Source organism: Dromiciops gliroides, chromosome 3 (genome assembly GCF_019393635.1).
Source record: "Dromiciops gliroides isolate mDroGli1 chromosome 3, mDroGli1.pri, whole genome shotgun sequence".
In the NCBI taxonomy this organism is placed as follows: Eukaryota; Metazoa; Chordata; class Mammalia; order Microbiotheria; family Microbiotheriidae; genus Dromiciops; species Dromiciops gliroides.
The window spans coordinates 260,659,512-260,684,573 of NC_057863.1; the positions used below are offsets into that span (position 1 = coordinate 260,659,512).

Below are 25,062 nucleotides of genomic sequence, written 5' to 3' on the forward strand. Positions count from 1 at the left end.
GCTAAGGTCTAAATCCAGAGGAAAGACCGTCTAGGGGAAAAGGCTTTCAGGTGGGTGTGGTTTTAATCCCTGTTGTCTCTACTGAGAATCTGATTTTCATTTCTAAGGACTCTGGGCTGGCACTGAAAAATCAGTCAGAGTTTCTGAGTGTGGGGAGTCTCTGAGTCCCCCCCAAAAAACCCATTATTAATAATTATTTTTTCACAGCCTCCAGTGCTGGAAGGATTTCTATCAGCAAACCTAGTTCAACATCATACCTGGCAAATGAGACTATGTATGTATGTACATATGTATGTAATGCATGTGTGATCGTGACTGTGATGATGATGATACTTAGAACTTTTTTGAAATGTATTTGGGTACATTAGAGGTAGAATTCAGCCCAAGATTCTTTTATAGTTGAGATCCTTTTATCTACGTTCAAGAACACCAGGACCTCATTGTCATTGCTACACATGCTCTAGGTCTCACATTCTTTGATACAAGTCTGCTACATGTTGATGCTTTACTTAAATTTAAACAGCATAGTTTTCTGAAATGCAAACAGTTTAGGCAGCTGTTTGTTGTAGCCTACACTGCCTTTTTTTAGTTAAAAAAAAAATTAGGATCCTACCCATGCAGAAGAATATACACTGTTTTAATTGGAAACCATCTGTGATTTCAATTTGAACATGATCAGAGATGCACTTAATCTCAACAAAACCAGGAACATACAACTTTATTTTAGAGACTGTTTCCCCCCTCCCCCACCTTAAATACTGAGGGAAAGAAAATTGCAATGATCATAATTTCCCAATATATTGGTTTGATTTAAAAAAAATATTTTATTTAAAAGGGATCAGATGGATATTTTGCAAAACCAACCAAGCATTAATAAAAACTCAGAAAACAAATTTCTGTTTGTTTTAATAAATAACATAACGCCATTTCATTTTATTTAACTTGAATATAACACAATGCACATTTAAAAAAATCTATTTTGTGGCTGTACATCTAAAAACAATCTCTACTATTTTATTCGGATGAAAAGGAAAAATGGTCAATGTAATTATAAAGAGACTGTAACTATACTATGTATGTGAACAAAATGACCTTCCTAAATAGCAAACCTATGGATTTTCCTTTTTCATTTTGCTCATTCTCATGTATAATTTGGCTCTAAGTACTGAGTAGCAGCTTTAACTGATGTGTAGACATTTACAGGACCTTCAACAACATTCCGGAATATTTCTAACAAATGTTAACCTTTCAGAAACATCAGTTTTGTTTGACTAGTATTCTCTGATATGATTCAGTTAGCCATTTTGATTTTATCCCAGCTAACTGGTTCAGGCTTCTATTCTAATTTATCACATAAATTTGATGTAGGACAATATATAGAGAAAACTTGGAAAAATACTTTATTGGGATTAATATGCTTCAAGTTCAGTTTTGATTGAAGCTTGAGGAAATATATATTTTTTCAAGTGTGAATTAAATCATTTGTTTTATATCTATGACCTCTGCCAGTTTGTGGCTACATTTAACATAACATACTAGCATTTTGGGAAGTAATATTGTTTTGTTTTTTTGTTTTGTTTTTTGCAGGCAATGGGGGTTAAGTGACTTGCCCAGGTTCACACAGCTAGTAAGTGTCAAGTGTCTGAGGCCGGATTTGAACTCAGGTACTCCTGAATCCAGGACTGGTGCTTAACCACTGAGCCATCTAGCTGCCCCAGTAATATTGTTTCTTGTTAAAGAATAAACAGATGTTTGTTGTTGAAGTTCTTTCCAGCATAGTGTTCAAATTACTGTTATATTCCATCACTAAGAAACTTGATAATGACTCACTTTTCGTTTTGGTGCCACATCAATTCTATATCCTTTTCTCAAGTTATATTTCCATAACTGGATGAAAATCAATCTGCCAGAACACTTGGTATCTTTCCCTTGTGCCCTGAACTAAAAGTAGCCAGTCTGAAGTTTCCAGCAGCTCTTACCTCTCTGAGAACTACGATCCTGAGATTCTGTATGTGTTTTTTTTTTAATTGTTTTTAAAGAATGTAACATTTGCTTTTGTATCTCTTTCAGGTATGTGTGCAAAATGCATGAGGAGGGAAAGCAAGTTGTTCAACATGTAACTGTTCACATTGTACTGTCTTGAATGATTATTTTTGGATTATGAGTATAGATTCTTCTCTGAATGTGTCTGAAATGGCTAATGTTCTTTAAATCTGCAAGAAAATGATAATGAGAAAGGATTAAACAGTAAGTAGCTAATGAATAAATATATTAATAGACTGCTCAATAGAACATTCACTATCTTTGTGATTTTCCAGACCATAATTCCTTTTCTGTGCTACCACTGGCCTATCTGTGATGTCTCCCCCATTTAAATGTAAACTCCATAAAGACAGGTACTGTTTCACTTTTGCATTTGGATCTCCAATGCTTAGCATAGATGGCCCATAGTAATTACTTGATATAAGATTTGTATTTACTTAATAAATTTTAAATCATAAATATTTTTATATCAAGTGTATTTTCAACATTATATACACACAGTATAACAGCGGAAAAGATCTCATTCTCTCTCAAGACTCCTTCCCCAAATATGTGCTTATTGAATAGTACTTTCCCCAAATTCGAAAGCACTATAGTGGTCAGGGAGGAAAAAAGTAGGAAATGGGGAAGTAGGGCTTTGACAGTTACCATTTTTATCAAATAATCTTGGCCTAAAGAGAATGACAAAAACAAGCAATTTTCATCTGGCATACTTGTCATATTTTAAAGAGAGATCGACATGATTATATTTGTATGGGTATTTTATTCAGAAAGGAATAGTAAATGTTAAAGGAGCTTCTGGGATGAGTTTTTTTTTCCTTTAAAAAAAGGAAAGGTGATGTATATAGGAAAGATATGCTAGATAAGTATCTTCAATTATTTACTTGATTATATTAATGAAAAATATAATGGATTTTGGACTTACTGAAGCTGTTCTCCAGGCATGGATCCTGTGCAGCAGAGTTCCTTCTGGATGAGGCGTAGTAAGAACTGCCGCAAACAATAAGGTTATTAATGCAGGAGAAAAAAATACCAGTCACAAAGGCATTCAGAGTCTATATAGGAGTGAGCAGATGTCTAGTTCCAAGCTCTTAATTATTTAAACAGATTCTATTTAGACTTAATTATTTTGATCATCAGCTAGAAACTCCTCTTCTTCAGATTTATTTTTTTCTTTAAAATTATTGATAAATGGTATTTCAAAGTACAAAATTATCCATCAGTAAATCTTGTAAATAACTGATGAAATGCCCCTGAAAATATTTTTAGTCTGGATACAACACCAACAATAACATTATTTTGATCTAGATAATACTTTTAATCCAGCCTCGCACACTTGACACTTGCTAGCTGTGTGACCCTGGGCAAGTCACTTAACCCTCATTGCCCTGCGCACACACACACACACACACACACACACACACAAAGATAATACTTTAAGAGAAAATCAGTCCAATAATAGAAAAGTTAGACTAAAGGAAAAAAAAAGAAATCAAAGACATTTAAATAGATTGAAATCAATATTTCTCAAGTGGAGGAAAAGCTAGAACTATAAAGATTTACTGTTAAGATAAATATGGTAAACACAAACATTTTATTTAGAAAGTCCCAAGAGCATTTCTAAAGATATTCTCTCTGTTAAGTACATTCATATTGTTTTCCTTAGGCCTACTGTGAACACCATGCAGTTCAGCCTACTATAAATGACATTATTAAACTGAACATTCAATTAAAAACAAATGAAGAATTCCTTCCCATTTACCTTATCTCATATTTAGACATGAGCAACTCTTTAAAAATTTTTTTTTAAATTTATTTTATTTTATTTTTTAGCAACTCTCTTTTGATATTAAAGAGAGTTGTTTCAGAAATTCAGATGTAGTTAGTAATCAGATATTACATGAAAAGAAAATGTTTCCTTTTTTTGGATTGTAATTGAGCTATTCCTTCTGCTTTCCCCTCTTCCTTATATCCCCTCTCCCTCAAACATTTGATTACTACTACATAATTATTACCCAGAATTTATGGGGTGACACAAGCCCCCAAGTGAGTGCTGACAATGCTAGTTTCAAAGGATGCGGGACTTCTAATTCTTTGCTCTTTGGGACCTTGCAGTGGTTACTGTGACTAGTAGGAAAAAAAGGTAATGGCAGCGAAAGGATGATCTACTGAGTAATGAGATGCTGAAATGGGTGTTTCTCAAAGGCAGACTTTTGCCATCCCAAGCATTTGTTCAATCAGCATCTGGCTTTTGTAGCCAGCTCAGGATCAATGACCTCTGGGAGTGACTTTCACAACCCAGTCCTAAAGTAGCTCGGAAAAGAGGTCATCTGATAGTATTGGCTCCTTGGGACAGGAACTTGTTAGGACTGGCATTATAGAGGAACCTAGTTAAGTCTGAACTCACTCTATTCAGAGCAGATGGTAGGACAGAAGAGAGTATGTCCCAGAGATATTGTGGGGGAAATGTTTGTACTTTTGTTTTTATATTTTCAAAGTAAATATCCTGTTGTAAAAGCTAGGGGAAACAGCCAGTAGGCTCAGACAATGACATTAAAAAAGAAACACTTCAGAACCACTCAGCATACATTAGAACTCTGAGAGGAAGATGTAGCCAGCCTTGCTTTTGGAGAGCAAGGCCAGAATATAATTGTTTCAGAAGAACGAAACAATCCTTGTTAGTCAAACAAGCAACTATTAAGCATTTGGCATCTATGTTAATTGCTACCAACAGGGTCTGCGCTATAGAGGCGAGAGTACCTTGAGAAATGAGCAGAATTCAGAGAGAATAAAAATGCTTCCTTGAACTTTGTCCTTCCTATTAGCAGGTAACTAAAACCTAAGACAGGATTTTAGGGGAAGCAATACTCCTACAGAAACACTCATATTCAGATCTAGATATTAGAAATCAGATCCACTAAAGACTTACATGAATATTTGCAATTGGTAGTTTCTCATTCAAAAGTGTGTTTTGTATGACTAATGTGGAGATTTAACATGTTTATACATGTATAGGCTATATAAGATTCCTTGCTGTCTTAGGGAGGGGGAAGGGGAGGAAGGGAGAAACATTTGGAGTTCAAAATGTTATGGGAAATAAATGTTGAAAATGATCTTTACATATAATTGGAGGGGCAGCTAGGTGGCGCAGTGGATAAAGCACTAGCCCTGGATTCAGGAGGACCTGAGTTCAAATCTGCCCTCAGACTCTTGACACTTACTAGCTGTGTGACCCTGGGCAAGTCACTTAACCCTCATTGCCCCGCAAAAAACCAAAACAAAACAAATTATTAACATATAATTGGAAAAAAATAAAATACTATTAAGTGTGTGTGTGTGTATTTGTTTTTCCTCCTTAAAAACAAAGCAAAATAATGTAATTTTATTTGCAAGCATGGAGCCAGTCTATGTTGTGGATTGCATTGTAAGAGGTTCCTTGGGGAGATGCAATATGCAAAGATAGCTAGAAAATTCTCCATATGTATCTGAACCCTTTATGTTACTTGAGTCTCCAACATAAGAAATATGTATGCATGCTTCCATCCTTACAAGGGCTTTCACCACAATCCATTGTAAGCTTTCAATTCCTTAGCTGAGAATTGCCATGGATTTCTTTGGCCAAAACAATTCATTACTTGATGGCCAACTTTTTGGCCATGGGACTATTAGCTATGTTCGTCTTTAGTTGATGGACATTCCATCTCTAGGCTTACACTTAAAACCTTTCCATTTGGAAAAGGTTTCTAGAGCCAACATAGCCCTTAAGAACATAGACCATCCCCACAACAGCCCATTCAAACATGACTTGAGTGGAAGAATTTATACAATAATAGCTCATATTTACACAATCCTTTCTAGTTTTAAAAACACATCACCACAACCCCAAGAAGTTTAAAAATAAAGGAGTGTAAATGAGAAGTGAATATAGTATCATAAATGTTAATTGGAAGAAAAAAGATCAGAAAGTGATCCTTGAAGGATTTCAACAGTAGGGAAGTGGCTGGGCATGGACATGGGCATGGTGTTCCCAGTACAGATAATAAAAGGACCAAAGGAATGAAGGTGTGAAAGTGAGGTAAATATTCTATGGACTAAGAATAATATAATATTGAGTATATAAAGAAGGCAGTTGTGTTAAATACAGCTATGACTCAAAAAGCAAGCCAATGCCAGGTCATAGGAAGCCTTAAATACCAGGCTAAGGATTATAGAATTTAAAGCTGGAAGAGTAAAAAAATCCTTTGCTCTTCTCTTTGTCTGCATTAGAATTGTGTCTGACAACTTGATGTATAATCAATTCCTCTCTTGGGGCAGCTAGGTGGCACAGTGGAGAAAGCACTGGCCCTGGATTCAGGAGGACTTGAGTTCAAATCTGGCCTCAGACACTTGACACTTATTAGTTGTGTGACCCTGGGCAAGTCACTTAACCCTTATTGCCCTGCAAAAAAACCAAAAACCAAAACAAAACAAAAAATCAACTCCTCTCTTTCCTGCCTGGAAAACTATTCTCTAGACAGTTTCACATTCTTCTGAGTACCTAAACAATAACTGACAAAGGCTGAGAGAAACATGACTGTTCCTTGGTAAGTGATTATGCCTCATGCAAACAGTGGGAAGTCACTTTCAAGTGTAATGTGTTCCAAACTTGGGAAAAACTTGAAGTTTTAGAACTTTCTTCACCAATTGAATCCTGACACCAGAGTGATATGTATTGACCATGCCATTACCATCTCTCTGCTTGAAAAACTTCAATAATTCCTTCCTGCCCACTGAGTATAATTCTAACACTTTTGTTTGGTCTTCCATTATCTGCCAATACCCTATCTTTCAAGCCTTATTTATCATTATACCACTCAATGTACTTAAACTAAACTGCTCTGTACTGTGCTACTATTACCTAAGATACTTTCCTGTCTTTTGCTTCTATTCACACTATTCCCTAAACACGGATTGTCCTCCCTATTCTCTCATCATCTGCTACATTTTATCCATTCTTTACAGCCAAACTTAAATGCTACCCCCTTCATGAAACTCTCCCTGATTCCCAAGCCCCAACCCCTGTCCTGACTGACCTTTTCATCTTGGACTTTACACAAGAGTTTGTTTTGAAACCTTGATGCTTGCCTCACATTGTCATGACCTATAAGTTTTTAAGTTCCATGAAATCAAGAATTGTCTTATGGAAGCTTGACCTCTATTCATGCCCCTTGCACTGTGCCATCCATACTTCCTTTACTCAAGAAACTATACACAGGATGTTACCTAGAGTCTTAGTGCTAGTTTAGGTTATTGAGGCATAAAACTTCACTAAGACTTTTGGGATACCTTATATAATGTTGTTGGTGAGAAGACACCCTCTGTTGGCTCAGGCTACAGTCCTGTTATAATCTAGCAGCTTGTTAGACCGTATATTGTAGGATTAAAAATGTAGAGCTAGAATAGAAGATACTTTAAAAGTGATCGGGGCAGCTAGGTGGCAAAGTGGATAGAGCACCAGCCCTGGTTTCAGGAGGACCTGAGTTCAAATCCAACCTCAGACACTTGACACTTACTGGCTGTGTGACCCTGGGCAAGTCATTTAACCCCAATTGCCTCACACACACACACACACAAAAGTGATCTACTCCTTAGGGGCAGCTAGGTAGCGCAGTAGATAAAGCAACAGCCCTGAATTCAGGAGGACCTGAGTTCAAATCCAACCTAGGACACTTGACACTTATTAGCTGTGTGACCCTGGGCAAGTCACTTAGCCCTCATGGCCCTGCAAAAACCAAACAAACAACAAAAAAAGTGATCTACTCCAATCCCCTTATTCTACAAATAAGGTACCTGGGGTACAGAGAGTGACTTGCCCAATTTGACACAAATACTAAATGACAGGTGGGAGTTAAACCCAGGTTCTCTGATTCTAAATCTTTCTGAGCAATGCCCCATACTGTTTGCCATATTAATATAGCTTTCAGAATTTGCTACAGCCAAATAAATTACAGCCAATCTGGTAACAAACCTCTGGGAATAGGCTGATCCTTAGATGACAGAATCTGTATTTGCAACCTTTCTATCTTGGTTAGTAACTCCTGATTTCTGATGGCACAACTTTAAGAACCCAAGGCTGCTTCTGTAACATAATGAAGCTTTAGAACGGGAGATTTTAGTGGAGCTCTGTACACAGCAGGTACTTAATAAATAATTGCTGAATTGAATTATATTTTAATGTGAATTAAATGGGTGAATACCCTACCTTTTCATGCTAACTTCTAGTCTTTCAAAACAACTCAAACGGATTTTCAGAAGCTTGGTTTACAGCAGGCTAGACTTCAAAAGTTTATTTTTTATATTAAAAGGTCACCTCTATCAGTGTGCCTTGAATCATTATGAGCAGTACAGTTTCTCTCTCTTGACAAAAAACTACACATTTTATCTGTGCAGAGGAGGAAATTGAGAGTCTGCTTGAGGCTTGAACTGCAGTACTCAGCTATAAGGGGCTAATTAAGTTATTTGCATCATTAAAAACACAGGTAGGACTTACCAATAAGGCAGTGGCATCTGCTATCATCAACATGTAAAACACATTGTTCCAGCCAGAGGGGGAGATAAGCCCAGCTAAAAGAGGACCTAAGGCAGCACCTGAAAGTCATGAATATGGACAAAAATGAGTTTTTAAAGATAGTTACTTTTAAAATCTAATATAAATGTTCTTTACTCACTATTCACAATACAGAAGTGACAAATTCTGTGATAGCAGGAAGCAGAAATGGTACTTAAAACTGTACTAGACTGATATTTCTCAATATCAGGAAACCATATGGTATCTTTATGATTCACTGAGAAGACATTAAGTTCTAATTTGTGATTAGAAAATGTTGGCCTCAATCTAAACAAAACATGACTAGTGCATTTTATAACATAATAAATAATGGATTATTGTGAATGGACTTGTTGCTACTACAGAACATTTCAATTTTAATTTTTTTTCTTTTGGCCTATTGGTTGCCATTTATAGATACAAATGATCTCTCATGACTAAAGAATAAAATTATTTAAGACATCAGGGAAAAGAGGTGAATGTGGTTTTCCTATGAAATTATTTTTCATAGTTTTAGCTGCAGGATTGTTACATAACTTTAAGGAGACTATAAAGAGAGCAACAATTTCTTTTCTTTTTTTAATAAAGATTTCTTTTTTATTTTTGGTGGGGCAGTGAGGGTTAAGTGACTTGCCCAAGGTCACATGGCTAGCAAGTCTCAAGTGTCTGAGGCCACATTTGAACTCAGGTCTTCCTGAATCCAGGGCTGGTGCTTTATCCACTGTGCCACCTAGCTGCCCCTGAGACCAACAGTTTTTTTTGCTGTGGAAAGAATCTTAGATCTGCAGACAGTGGACCTGGGTTTCAATTCCATTTCTGATTCTGGGCAAGTCACTTAATCTCTCTGGACTCTAGTTTCCTCACCTGTAAAATGATCATAATCATTGGATCTATGATCATGAGAATTAGCTATACTCAATTATCACTGTCAATTCATGTCCCCTTATTTTTAGGTACTATATTAGGTCAATGTAAGATACTCCATGGATTCTTGCTGCAAGTGGGCTTCATGACCTACGTTCTGAATAGAACACTCCTGACATCTAATTTTGTGTTCTATCTATAAGAATTGTGGATTTTTGTATGCTGTGTCAGCCAGCTGGCTTTCATAATATGAATGTGATTTTAGGGAGCTAGAAGGATACTAACAAATGAAACCAAGGATATTCTTGGCTACCTAAATTCTTATTCATGCTCATATTGCCAAAATAAGCTATAAGGTCACTGGAGACAGATATGTTAAATATCACTAAGATTTAGTGATTTATTTGTCTCCCTGCCTGCCTCCCCCCAAAGACCTCAAGAAAATACCTTTGGGGAATTTTAGGAATATTATCTTCTTTTTTAAACAGAATAGGAAAATCACCAAAATCTCTCCATAAATTCAAAGGCGCTATTGAAATTTAAGAATCAATGTTTATGTCAACAATCAGTTCTTCTTTGTCAACAGCATCCAAGTAAGTTACTTCATGATCTTTGAACAAATGTTATAGTTTGTTATCTATGTTAATAGCTGCCATCACCTTCTGACAATGGAAAATAAAATTTTTGCCTGGTCCTAGTTAGGATAAAAATAATTTGTAAAACCCAAAAGATAACAAATTCACATTTATTTCCTATGTGGGATTGCTACTGTGCCTAGTTAGCATGGCAATGAATGCTAGAGGAATGAATGTGGATAATGTGTTCTAACCATAAAATGAGCATATTAAAGAGAAAAGCAGAAACAAACAACCTATTATGGAACAATGAGAAAATAATAAATACCAGAATATAGCTATTAACTGTATTTTTTTTTTTTTAGTGAGGCAATTGGGGTTAAGTGACTTGCCCAGGGTCACACAGCTAGTAAGTGTTAAGTGTCTGAGGTCGGATTTGAACTCAGGTACTCCTGATTCCAGGGCCGGTGCTCTATCCACTGCGCCACCTAGCTGCCCCCATTAACTGTATTTTTAAAAGAATTTTTCCAGTAGAAATTCCACAGTACTATCTTGTATTTATAAGATTTTTACCTTTTCACTATTTCTATTGTTCTCACATTCAATGCTGCTGTTTCCATAAAATCAAAACAATTTACCTTTTGCTTTTGCATTATTATTCCCATTTTACAACCGGGGAAAATGAAGCCCAGGTGTTGGGATTAACTCATTGGTTCTTCTTCTTCTTTTCTTTTAAACTCATTGGTTCTTAACTTTTGTTACTAACTCCAAAATTGATGCTCTTTTAATACCATGAATGTGAAGCTATCCTATCAATTTCTATTTTTTTGTATGTGCATCATAATCCTTGTAGACATAATAATATCTATAATGTGTCCTTTATCAACCAGATTACAGAGATGCTAACTATATCAAGGTCCTTACCTTTTGTCATTCTAATTTACCCATTTTATTTAGAAGCATTTATGTATCCTGGCTTGACCAACTATTATTTAGCATCAGCAAATGGGTATCACTTTAAGTTAGGTGAATTTTCAGTAGGAAATGTCCCTTTCCCCAAAAGATTCCCATACTAGTTTTTTTTTTTGGGGGGGGAGAGCAGGCAATAAGGGTTAAGTGACTTGTCCAGGGTCACACAGCTAGTAAGTGTTAAGTGTCTGAGACTGGATTTGAATTCAGGTCTTCCTGAATCCAGGGCCAGTGCTCTATACACTGCACCACCTAGCTGCCACACCCTCATAATAATTTTAAGCCTAAAACACTTATAGGAAAATTTATTTACAAAAATAATGCACAAATACTAATTCTTTGAAATAGAAATGTTTTATTTAGTAGTATACAAAAAGGGCCAAACATTTCTTAGGCCAATAACTTTAGTTAGTATTTTCCAGAAGAAAAAGTCTTAATGTCTTTTCTATATCTGCAACTGGTCACAAGTGGAATTGAGTTGAGAGATTGTGGCTGGTTCAATGCCAATTTATTACTGAAAAATGCCATGTTGTGTTGATGGTTGTTCAATTAAAAAATTTGTATCAAACACAAATTGAGTAATAAGTACATTTGCTTGTCACTTTTAAAAATATTGAACTGCAAATAAACTAGGCTCTCTCTTTTCTCTTTCCTCCCTTCCTTTCTTCTCCTCCTATCTTTCAACCTGCTCCAACTCCAAAAAACCAAAAAGGACCTCAGCTAGAACCACCAAACAAATATTATAACATGTAGTTAAGAAATCTATATTTACTTCTGAAAGGATAGCATATTATTTTTCAGTAATGTCTACTAGGCCCTCTTTTCTTAAACTTTACTTAGTTTTTATTATCTGTGACTTATCATATAAAACTGGTATCTCACAGAACCATTATTAATTACTTAAGTTTGGATCTTTAAAGACAACTTACCTACAGAACCAGTTCCATCAATGATAGCTGTCACAGTGGAGAGGGCTTTGGAGTTCCCCTTCAAACTTTTATGGGTACCCTAGAGTAGTGTGTGGGAGGAATAATTTATCATAATAAGTCACCACAAAGTGTGAAGTGAAAAACAAACCAATACTCTCAAAACTTACTCCTGCTTAAAATTTCCTTCCACTTAGAAGTTATCATCTCCTTGTATCATAATTGTTAATGTTTACATCTGTCTTCACCATTAAATAGCAAACTCTTTTAGATCAAGGTCAGTGTCATCTTTAATTTTGTATCCTTAGCATAATACCTTAGACACAGTAGATGCTTTAATAAATGTTAATTGCATTGAACTGTACATGTAAATAACTTTACAATTGATAATACTGCATAAAGGCATTTTTCATAATTTTTGTATTCCCTTTATGGTAAAGGAAAAGTTCAAGCTTTGAGTCAGTCTAGAGTTACTGAAAATATCAGACAGTTTGTTCTTCTAAATGGAAGTCTTAAAGTTCTTCCATTGTGATGAAGAAACAAAATGAATTTTGAGGAAAAAAAAAATAGTGTCCCAAATATAGGACAACTATGGGACTTTTCATAGCTGGTTTCAATATGTGGAAAACACTAAATTTCATTACAATTTCATTTTTTGTTAAGTGAAATGAAGTCAGCTTTTATTAGTGACATATGTAATATGTCTACAGAATGTAAAAAAATACTGGTTGCTAAATGCTAACAAAGTTGTCTTCTGATTAAGCAATGACTAAAAAGATATTGCTATGAAACCCAGAGCATGTTCAGTTTCCATTATCAGGAAGTATTAAATGATAATCAATGGAGAAAGACAAGTACCTGAGAAATCCAAAATTACAGAGTTTATAGATACTTTAGAAGAAGAATAAGGTGAAGTGAATCATTAGGTCTCCTAAATATTCCACTCTGTAGTGGAGGATTATCTTTTTCAGGAAAAAAAAAAACACCCTAATTTAAAACTAACTGATCAAAAGAAATGGACCCCTTTTCTCTGGAAGCTATTCTTTTTAGGCATTTTCTTTCTGATAGTCAAATAAATTCCTTAAACCCAATAAAATTCTATCCTTTTTCTAATTTGGATTGTGAATTGCTTTATATTTATTAGAGCCTTTTACTAGAGTTCTACTCCTTGCAAATGGAGCCTTTTATTCTTCCTATGGTTGCTTTTTTCTCTTAGCATTCCTTTTACCACTTTTTTTTACCCCTTTTCCCCCAACTTTGGCCTTTTGGCTCATGGCCTTTTTTTCTTATGATTTTCTACCAATATTCCTTTTCCCTATCTCTCACCTTTCCTTTCTCCTTTCTTAGTTCCTTGAATCTCTCTGTCTTCCTTTCCTCTACCTTTTTTTCTTTCCTTCCTTTTCTACTTTCTTTTCTTTTCTTTTTTTGGTGAGACAATGGGGGTTAAGTGACTTGCCCAGGGTCACACAGCTAGTAAGTGTCAAGTGTCTGAGGTTGGATTTGAACTCAGGTCCTCCTGAATCCAGGGCTAGTGCTCTATCCACTGCGCCACCTAGCTGCCTCATGACCTATCTTTATAAAAAATTATTTGTTGATCTAGCATCTTGCCTTTTAAACACCTCTTTAGGTATCTTGTTAGTACTGACAGCCCTTGGTGAAGGTAGACAGAGATGTGAAGATCATAATATTTGCACAACTGTTTGTAATTGTTAATTAAAAGAGTAAGAAATACACTTTTTAGATACTGGTGGTTGTTTGGTGTGGCAGTGTGAGATTTGATCCTTGAGTGGGTTTATGACTAAGCACGGAGAAGTTATTGAGTGAATGAAGAGAGAGGATAGGGATGGACAGGGATATGTAGAAAGTGAGTATGGGATATGAAGCAGTTATAAAGTCTGTACAGAACAAGTGTTGACTAAATGAGGGTGAGGGAGAAAGAATGCCCAAGTGAAGGCTCTCACAGCCAATTTTATGTTCTTTTTTTTTTTTTTTAAAGTGAGGCAATTGGGGTTAAGTGACTTGCCCAGGGTCACACAGCTAGTAAGTGTTAAGTGTCTGAGGCCGGATTTGAACTCAGGTACTCCTGACTCCAGGGCCGGTGCTCTATCTATCCACTGCGCCACCTAGCTGCCCCCAATTTTATGTTCTGAGTGAGTGAGTGAGTGAATCTTCAGTTATTTGTGCACGGAGAGTGGGTTATAGCATGAATAAAAGCAGTGATCCTTTGTCCATAAAGCAGCATGGTGACAACAACTAGATCCAAATCAACATTCCAGAACTTCGGGCCCAACTGGCCTGAGTTGTAGACCATAAGTAGTCTCTGTATGGGAAAAGTAAATGTTCAGGGAGAAGTTAACATGACCAGAATCAGGTGTGAACATAATTAGATATAAGTGGCTTATGAAGATGAAGTCAAAATAATCAGAAATATTTGAAAAGCAGTTTTCTTTTCCCAATCACCTGAAAGGGTCTGACCACAGTTGTGAGAAGCCTTGCGGAAATGACTTAAGGAAGATCCAGACATTGTGGGTAAAATCCCTGTGTGGGTCGTGTTGCTTAATTTCCCCAGATCAGGCTCATTCAGTTTTGAGAGAGCAACACAGAGAATTTGAAATATTTAAGTGAGGGTTGGGCAATAAATGTCCTGTGACTGCCTCATGAGACATCTTCCCCAACAAAGTCTGATAGATATGCTCATCTGGTTGGATAATAGATTACAATTTTACAGGAGGAAAGCATGTGACCCAAAGAACCCAGGGAGGAAAAGGGTCAGGTCCCCGGATAGGCAGTTTAACCTAGAGCTAATGCAGCTAAGGTCCCCATGGCATAAGCAGGTATCTCAGTTTCAATTCTATAAGACACAGATATTGGTCATTACTGAAGTGGAGCTCTTGTCCTATTATTCCATTTGTGCTTTGGGGGCTGGGCTCTAGATGAGAAACAGAAGTAGTGGAAGTGGCTAAGATAAGGATCTGTGTCAGTCAAATTAGTAAGTTTTCAGAAGAGTGAACAGGTAGTGGGGTGCAGGATAGGAAGGGCTTTAAATGTCAAACCGGATTTTATATTCAATCCTGGAAATGATAAGGAGTCATTTCAGCTACTTAGGTTTGGTCAAGTTCATTTTTGCTCTGGTGAGCCAGGAAGTATCAAGATCGAAATTTCAGAGTTATTAGAGGGAAGAAACAGTCAGTACTTAGGATCAGATCCTAGTGGTTGGGGTGAGGTGGAGAAAGTATTTCAGCAACTTAACTGCCCACTGTGGAGATAGGGAATATGGAGTAACTTTGCATGTACCTAGGCTGAAATATGTCATGAAGGAACCTTTGGAATTGTGATGACTATGCCCTGACAGATGTGGATTGACAGGGTTTTTTTTGTTGGTTTTTTGCAGGCAATGGGGGTTAAGTGACTTGCCCAGGGTCACACAGCTAGTAAGTGTCAAGTATCTGAGGCCAGATTTGAACTCAGGTACTCCTGAATCCAGGGCCGGTGCTTTAACCACTGCACCATCCAGCTGCCTCGGATTGACAGTTTTTTGACATGGTTTTGATTCTCCAGTAGTTTTCACAAGGGAAATGAGGGTTCTTGAGAGAAGTCAAAGAATCCAGAGTCTGGATGTGGATATAATCAATGACAAGTAGAGAAGTCCTTGAGAACTTGTATGAATGAATCTTGGTCATATCCAATTTTTTTTCTTTTATGTCAAGGAAATTTAGATACCCATTCCCAGCAAGATACCTCTCTTTAATAAGATATCATGAAGGGAAATCTAGCCTATGCTTGTGGAGTACCTCTTCCATGGATAGAACATCATTCTCAAGTGGTTGGCTATTCTGTGCATACAATATAAGACAGATAACCAGGTTAGTTTTGTACAAATCTGGACTCATAAATGGGCTTTTAGACTTTAAACAAGTCAGCCTAATCTTCCTGTGTTAGAAAATGAGAAATCACAACTTCTTTCCTCTTTCTACATTGCTGAGTTCTTATAAGGACAAATGAAAAGATATTTTATAAGTTCAAGGTTAAAAAAAATAAAAGGTAACATGTTTCTTATTTACATTTCTCAACTATTTTTTGGAGGAAGAAATACAAAGCTAGGGTGTTTCCTCAAATGCTAACCAATTGAGATTCAGCAATTGTCTGATATGTGCAGAAAAACTTACCAAGTCAGCAGAGACCGCAGTTGTGATCAATGCATAAGGACCATTGACAAGCGCTCCACTGATAAGAAGCATAACTGGTAAAAATCATTAAGAACAAGTTAGAAAATAGGGATAAAAAACCTTTCCCCAATCAATGTATACATAATTGTAGTAATTCTTTAAGTTTCCCATTTTGGCCTCTAAGCTGCCATATCAAGCATCCAGTATCCATTCTCTGCACTGGAGTTGTGCATTATGTATACAATCCAAGTAAGAGAAGGATTATCTTTGTAGGAATTATAAGGATTTATATTTGGAAGGACCTCCGAAGTAACTAAATACAAACTATCTTCCAAACACATTTCATAGTATTTAGAGCTAAAAGAATAGTAGAGGTCATTCCATTCAATTTCTTCTTAGAGAGAGAGAAATAGGCTATGAGGTTACATGATTTGCCCAATGTCACCAATCTAGTGGATTTGAGAGGCAGTCCTAGACCCAGCTCTTCCTGGATTCAAGGCTACCTTTCTAGCTACTATGCTACATTTTTTTTCAGTTAGTTAATCTATCTTTTAATAATATTTTAATTCTCAATCCTCCTTATCCTGATTTTCAGATGTCAGTATCTCTAAACAGTCTATAATGTGAATACCTACTTACCCCTCTCCCCCCAATATATTTGTTTGGCATATGGAGGTTTTCATAAGTTTGGGCTTTTATTAAAATAGGGCAATCTGTAGCAGCAACAGAAAAAATAATGTAAATTCCATGTATTATTTCATTACTACATATTATTCTAACCACTAACTATGACAACCTAGTGGTAGAAAAACCTAAGGGACACTATGTGAAAGGGACAAAAAAACCACCCTTTTTAATTATAAATAAATGGTTATCACAGGCAAGATTACAATAATTATTTTGAGCATGTTAACTTTTATCAACTTCATTCTTGGCAGAAATTGGGCTGAGTTAATGGGAAACTATATGGCCTTTTGGAGATCTGAACATTGGTCAAGCAGGGTGACTCAAGGATATATATATAACACATCACGTGATTTGTTTTTTAGAAAACTTTAATGACTGTTCTTTAATAACAAATCATAAACATTCATTAAATTTCCCCTTTAGGAGCAGAGAAATATTTAAGAAGTGACAGAAGCATAATTTGATATTGTTGCCTGCAGAAAGTTAAAAATAGCTTTCTTTTTATATAACCGGCCCAGAATGTTGAGTATGAACAGCATACAGTGGACTGGAAACTGATGACAGCAACAGAAAGAGCAAGACTTTGACTGTAGGAGGCCTGATTCTTGATGAAGTCACACCCTGAGGCTCTTGATAATAATGGCCATCCTCTGGGAGCTAAATGATGCACTAATTACACTAACTGCCATAGTTGTGAATTTCCAAAGACTTGCTTTCATATACAGTATTGAGTCATAGGCTAGGAAGAAGTGAAAGTAGTATTCACACTTCTAAGCTTACCTTTTTGACTCTGAAAAAAATCAGTTTCCCCTTTAAATACAAAAGTATCTCTCTTCCACATTTTTCCTTGGCTACCTGATACTTAGGATTTGTAACTCTTCTGAACTAAGTATTTTGTACTCTACTACAACAATCTGTTCTAATACTAAGGATGTCCAACTCTCACAGGATGAATGAATTTGGGACATGAATTTGTGGTGTCCTCTTCAACCTAAAGAGAAACAACTAACTTGTTTAAGATCATCCTCTAGCTGAATTGTTTCCTTGTTTATAATTGCTGGATTTTGTTTTTTGAAAGCCTTACCCTCCCATGCGAACAACACTCCAAACTTAAGAATAAAGCTTAGGAGAAAAATGCATAATGTTCTCACCTATTGTGGCTTCTAGGCCCATTTTACTGACCATAGAGAACATATAGAGCTGCCAAAGTTAAAAAAAAAGAAAGGCAAAATTATTTTTATGGTGAAGGAATAGAATTCACTATCAGAACTGTGAGAGAAGAGATAATATTCAATCAGTTTACCATTTTTAAAGTGTACACAATGGAACCCTATTATGACACAGTTAATCATTACATGGATTTGGATAAATTAGTTTTCCATTCAGGAGATTTCAGTTCAATAGTGGGTCTACCACTTTTTATATGTGTGACCTTGAGAAAGTATCTTCAAATGGGAATAATGATGTTTATATCCCCGACCATATTGAATTTTGGCTTAAAATATACAAATGATAGACTCTTGGCCAAGAAGGAAATATATCTAATAAGGACTGATAAAAATATATTTGCTTGGAGACTGGAGGATACAATACCTAAGAAGAAAATCAGCAATAAAATTCATGGTTTTGGATGTCTATATACAACTAGAAGACTGAACAAAGTCTTTATATAAAGAAATACATTTTAAGAAATAGAGCTATCCAAAAATAAAATGGGCTGCCTTGGGAAGTAGTATGTCTCTTTCCTCATTGGACACCTTCATGAAAATGCTAGATAATATAGAAGAGATTCCTGTTCAGGTTCAGGTTGGATGGAGATTCTGTAATTCTGGAATGCACAAAGTATGAGAATTCACCAAAAAATAGAGATCACAGTGTGGGGAGGCAAATATGATCTCACAGATTTCACTTAGACTTGGTAGGATGTGACTCTGGGCCATAATATGATTTTGGAAGGATATACATTATTCAAAAGAGAACAGAATAAATAAAAGGGACAATAGAATAGCATTACATTTTAAGATATAGTTGTGTAAGGAAATCCAGGAACCTGAGGCAACAATCATGGTGGAGAACACTTGGGTAAGAATCAAAGGAGACAGAAACAGAAATTATATTGTTGGAATATATTGTAGAACACAAAGAGAAGAGGAATTAGGCAAGGAAACTGAGAAATAGATCTTAATTCTGTTCTAGAAACATTATTTGTAATGAAGGGGGATCAACTATCTGGATATCTTCTAGGGCCTTCTTTTTCTCTGAAAAAAGCAAAACAGTTGTTTTGCCTTAATGATCTTTTTTTTGTTTGTTTTGTTTGTTTTTTTTGGTGAGGCAATTGGGGTTAAGTGACTTGCCCAGGGTCACACAGCTAGTAAGTGTCAAGTGTCTGAGGCCAGATTTGAACTCAGGTCCTCCTGACTCCAGGGCTGGTGCTCTATCCACTGCGCCACCTAGCTGCCCTGCCTTAATGATCTTTTTATTTATCAGTGTATATAACACTTTAAGGTTTGCAAAACACTTTATATATTATCTCAGTTTATCCTCACAATAACCTTGTAAGGTACGTGTTATTATTATCTCCATTTTACAGAAGAGAAAACTGAGGGCTGAGATATATCAAGCAACTTTCCTAGCTACTAAGTGTCTGAAGTAGGATTTAATTTCCCCAACTCTGCGTTCAGACTTCTTGCCACTGTACCATCTAGTTACAAAAACAGAGGAAGCAACAAAGGGAACAACTATTTCGTTATAAGCCCTTGCTTCAGAACTGAAACTTTGCTTTTTAAGTAAAAATCTTCGGTGACTGCGTCTGACAATGTATGTGACATTTTGCCCTACAGCTGGACCTTGTTCTAACCAACAAGGGAAAATTTGATCCTAAAGAAGAAATAATAGGGTACTTAGAAGGAAGCAAGTACTCCTTCTTTGATTTGGTGATGAGAAGTGGAAGATCAGCATTGTCTGAGGCAAACACTACATTTTGGGAGAACAGATTTTTAAAAGGGTTCAGAGAAAGGATAGATAGAATCTAGTGGCCTACAATTCTACTACAGAGTTAGCAAGAGAGATAAGGAGATGTTAAGAATGAAATTCTGGAGACATAAACAGAAATTATTACAATGAAGAGAAAAAAGGAAAAATATCTGAAGACATCAGTATGCCTGCACAGGGAACATTGAAAAGTTTTAAACCAAATATCTTTAAGACATGTGTAAAAGATACAAAAAGGACAGACAGCAGAAAATAAATATAAAAGGACACAGTCCTTTAAGAGTAGTATAAGAATGAGCTGAGGCTGGTGATTAATGCCAAAGATACCAAAAAATCACTTAAATTATATTGAGGACAAAATTAAATCAAAGAAGAAATAAGGAAGATGAGATGATAATAATGGATGGCAGTAAGAAGTCAGAGAACTTAACCTTTGTTTTCCTTCTTTTTTTTTCTTTTCAAGGAGAAAGATTCTTGGATTGGGAAAGATAGGCAAAAAATAACTGACAAGGTGAAACCAAAGACAATCAAAGAGATAGTAATAACTAGTTATCCTCAATGAGTTCAAGCATCAGTCCAGATGTGCCACATCCTAGGTTACTAAAATAAATGGAGGGCAGCTAGGTGGTACAGTGGATAAAGCACCAGCCTTGGATTCAGGAGGACCCAAGTTCAAATCCAGCCTCAGACACTTGGCACTTAACTGGCTGTGTGACCCTGGGCAAGTCACTTAACCCTCAGTGCCCTGCCAAAAAAAAAAAAGACGTAAAATAAATGGAGAATGTAAAAGGCATTACAGATTGGAGAAGGGCAAAGGCTAGCTTTTAATAAAAGGAAAATTATGAAATATTTTTATTTAAAGAATTTTCTATTAAAGTTCCATTCTGATTACTTGTTGTATTGAGGATGTCCCTGGGTTCTTAATGGCTATGATATCATAACACAAGTGTTAGAGGCGATCATTAAGCCTCAGAAAGGCTTTAAAAATGGCACCAGTGATATAATATTTCTATCTTGTTTGTCTAGCTAAGTTTCAAGGGTTCATCATCAGGTTTGCTACAGGATGATGAATCTTTCAGCCACACCAACTATAAAAAATCATCTATCAGATGATTTCCATCTACCTGTAGGAGTTGTGGTATGTAGTAGTAGAAGGAATGTCCCTCCCCCCCCATCATAGAATTCCTGAAGTATTAAAGAATAATTTTAAAGGCTGACTATTTACAAATGGGAGAAGTGATCCCTTAGTTTGAGCACAGTTTCAAAGAATAGGTCATACACGCCACACAATGAATTACTTCCTTTAAAAAAACAACCAACCAACCAACCAACCAACCCAGATCTACCAGCCTTGTACCCTTTAGTCAGTTTAGGTGATTATAAAGATGTTGTTTCCTTACAAATATTTTATATGAACTATGCTTGTTGGCTTGCTCTCAATACATGTGTCCATTATTGTCATTAAGGTTTTCTAGGGATAGAAAAATATTTGATGAATAGGACATATGAGAATGGAATGTATAATTCTAACTAGGATCCCTTTGGTATATGAAATCTTTCTTCCTAGTTGCTTAAAACATTTAAAATTTAACTTAGGATCTTAGGAGCTTTCTCAGGAAACATTTTTTGAGTATATTACCCATGGCCATTTTCTCTAGTGGCTTTCTGAGAGATATATTTATTAAATATAGATTCTGTTGGTTAAATGTGGATATGTATACATATATGTATACATACACACATATGTGTGTATATGTGGATTTATCAATATATTCATTAAATATGGATGGTTGTTAAATATATCTATTTGCACATTTTCACTATGGCTCTAATACTTTGGGACAACTTAAAAAAATGATTTCCTAAAATAGGGTATTCAAGTTTTTTGTTGTTATTCTCTTTGAGGAATCCAGTTTCGTTGGGGACTATCTCTCTATTCTCTATTTCCCAAATTAGCTTTTAAAAAAATAGTATATAGCTTATGTCTTCTGAATTTGTTGTTTTCTGACCTTTTGTTAAGATTTCTTGTTGTATTATTGAATGTTTAGTTCCATTTCTTCCATTTTTTCTTCAATATGTCCATTGCTTTGTTAAGAATTTTCAGTTATTATTGTAAGCTATTTATTTTATTCTTTATCATTCCCTTCAATTATATATTAGCTCTTTTCATCAACCTCAGAATTTTTAGGGCTATTCTATTCTCTTTTCTGGCATTTTGGTTATAATTATTATTGATTTACTGTCTACTTCAGGCAAAGCTTCAGAATTTTAACTTTGTTTTCTTTTACCCCTAAGTTTGTCTTCATTCTACTAGGAGTCTTTCTTTGCTTGCTCATTTCTTTAATCTTTGTGCTATCTGTATCCCTTGACCCTAGGGCTTAGTTCCTAAACATTTGGGAGGTAGATTCTGGATGAATCACTTCCTAAAGGACACCTTGTGAGATTGCAATAGACAATGAGGTGACTGGCAAAGTCCCTTGGTAAAAATACACCCCCAACTTCTACTAGTTTTAGCCTTCAACTCTTTTTGGAATTACCATTACATGGAGCCCATGATGAATGTGGAATAGGATTAGGTAAAGGACCAGAGCTCAGAGTATGAAGGTAATCAGGAGCCAATAACAGTGATTGATGTTGGAATGACTAGTAAAGGCTAACTGATCACCCAACTTGCTATTCATTATAACAGTTAGAAACAGGGTCACTGATGATGGCCTTTGGTGGAGGATAATACTACTTATTGCTATTCCCACCTTTCATTTATCTCTTGAGCCACTAGAGCTACTTCTACTTCCTGCCAATTGTGGGGGTGGGGTAAGGTGGGTGGGTACAAAGAACTCATAGTGAGGAGCTAATAATATGTCCTTCCCCCCTTCCTGTTTTCTAATTCTTTTTTTTTTTTTTATTGTTCCTTCACTTCATTTGAAACATGTCTCATTGATTTGAGGGGATACTTGAGTTAAGACACAATATTTCACTCTACTATCTTGATGAATTACTTGTATTTCAGCAAAATATTTCATAACATTTACTAGATTATAGTTGTGGAAAATATGGAGACATCAAATAGATGATATTATAATTAGGGAGGTTTATAACTCTTTGGATAACCATAGCCAAAAATTAGTGCTTAGTGAGTTTATCTTATCTTAAAGAAAGGTGCTAAGAGATCTGTCCTTGGCACTTGGGTATTCAACATTTCTATTAAGGAAATTGGTTGGAGATGAAGTAGGTATACTTATCACATTTTCAGATGATAACAAAGCTGATAAGAATGACTGACATGTTAGATAATACATTCAGGATTCAAAGAGATAGAGTCAGGATTCATAGTATCATATATTTAGAGCTGGAAGGCATGTTACAGGTTATTTAGTCTAACACCCTCATTTTACAGAAGAAGAAATTAATGTTCAAAAGGGTTAAGAAGTCACATAGGTAGTAGTGAAGATCTGGGAATCGAACCCAGGCTTTTGGACTATAAATCCTATTATTTCCCCACCATACTACAATATAAAGAGATACATACTTCACAATCCTTAAAGTTATATGTGCCAGTTATAATTGTTATTATTACTGATAATGATAGGTTTAATCTAATAATATTAAATTGAAGGGGAATAAGTGTATAGTTTTCCATTTTATTTCAAAATAACAAACTCCACACATATAAGATAGGAGAGGCATAACTAAGTAGAAAGCAGTTAATCTGAAAATGACTGTGGGGATTTTAAAGTACAGAACTATGAAAAATGGGTAGGAATGGTAGAGTGGTAGATTTGTTTGATGTAAGAAGAACTTTCATTTAAAAATGAACAATTATTGGGGGCAGCTAGGTGGCTCATTGGATAAAGCACTGGCCCTGGATTCAAGAGGACCTGAGTTCAAATCTGGCATCAGACACTTGACACTTACTAGCTGTGTGGCTCTGGGAAAGTCACTTAACCCTCATTGCCCCCCCCCCAAAAAGAACAATTATCAAAAAGATAACTTCTTCAGAAGACAGTGGATGGCCCCTCACTGTAGTTTTTCTTTCAGAAGCTAGATGGCAATTTGTTGATGATGTTGTAGAGATTCTTAGTCAGTTACAGGTTAGACTAAGTGGCCACTGAAGTTTAATTCTGAAATTTTTTATCTATGTAAAATCTGTGTTGCGTAAGGAAATAATTTTGTGAATCTTAAAAGTACTATTATTATGAAACATTGTCCCGTTTTGTCTTCTCCCCTGTGCTACTATCATTAAGAATATCCCTAAACCAAAGCCTCAGTTTTTTTAAAAAATAGGAATAAATGTGTCAACACATGTACACCATCATATTTATATTTCATTTCATAGAAATAGTTAACTTACTAAAGTGTTATGTCTAGTTCTAGGTTCAATGATTATGAAGAAATTGAAGGAGCCAGAGTAAAACAATAAACATGAGCTAAAGGATAGAAAGAAAGACTAGAAGAAGGATGTAGGAATAGTAATTATTATGCTTATGGATGGGACAGCTAACAAGTGGCCTAATAAAAATGTCTATTTTATGTAAACAAAGACGTCGTGAAATTATGCATGGTTATTTTCCATCAATACTAAGGAGAGAAAGAAGACATTGATTTCAGGCACAGCAGAAAGGAAACAGGAAGAAAAGAGAAGATTTGTTGGGGGAAAGAATAACAGAAACTAGGTTAATAGTGGAGGTTCAGGAACTGCTTTTCCTTATTCAGTTTTAAAAGTAGAGTACATCTGTTTGGACCAATTTTTAGGCAGAATCTAATTTGAGAGAGGAAATGATCTAGATAACCTGTCCAAATGTTCCAATAGTATTGCTATATAGATTTAGACAGCTTTTCTTTATCGTTATATAATAGCTATTTTATTACTTTTTAAAACTCTTCCTTCCACAAGTCATATCTACTGAAATTATGCTCTTTCTCCTGCAGTGTAAGGTGGGAGTTAGTTAGCAGTAGGTATGATAGTCTGAGTCAGTGCTCCCCTTTTTCCCCAACAGAAAGTTTTATATTTTACAGATATTCAGTTAAATCTCATCAAGTTTTATATTGCAGTAGCATTGAAAATAGAGGGGAATCCAATCCAGTGTTGTGCACTACAGTGTCATGCTTTAGGGTTTTTGAACGCTTTGTCAGCAAATTCTGGCAAGCTGAAAAGGTCCTGAGTACTACTCTAACTTTGGGTCATAACTGTGTTTGACAAAGTCTCTCATGCTATCAGACAAGATAGAGATATAGGCTAAAGCAGAGGCATCAAA

General features: G+C 35.7%; 1 protein-coding gene across 2 annotated transcripts in view; it reads right to left on the reverse strand.

The window, feature by feature from the left end:
- Positions 1-843: 843 nt before the first annotated feature.
- SLC37A1 (solute carrier family 37 member 1) overlaps positions 844-25,062 on the reverse strand; it is a 179,218-nt gene continuing 154,999 nt past the window's right edge. For both annotated transcript variants that reach the window (XM_043995792.1, XM_043995791.1), the window contains exons 15-20: positions 17,968-18,016; positions 16,130-16,203; positions 11,967-12,045; positions 8,573-8,670; positions 2,969-3,033; positions 844-2,213 (exon numbers count right to left, since the gene is read on the reverse strand). In XM_043995792.1, coding sequence (XP_043851727.1) covers positions 2,198-2,213; positions 2,969-3,033; positions 8,573-8,670; positions 11,967-12,045; positions 16,130-16,203; positions 17,968-18,016 — 381 coding nt within the window. In that variant the 3' untranslated portion in view covers positions 844-2,197. The remainder of the gene's footprint in view (positions 2,214-2,968; positions 3,034-8,572; positions 8,671-11,966; positions 12,046-16,129; positions 16,204-17,967; positions 18,017-25,062) is intronic.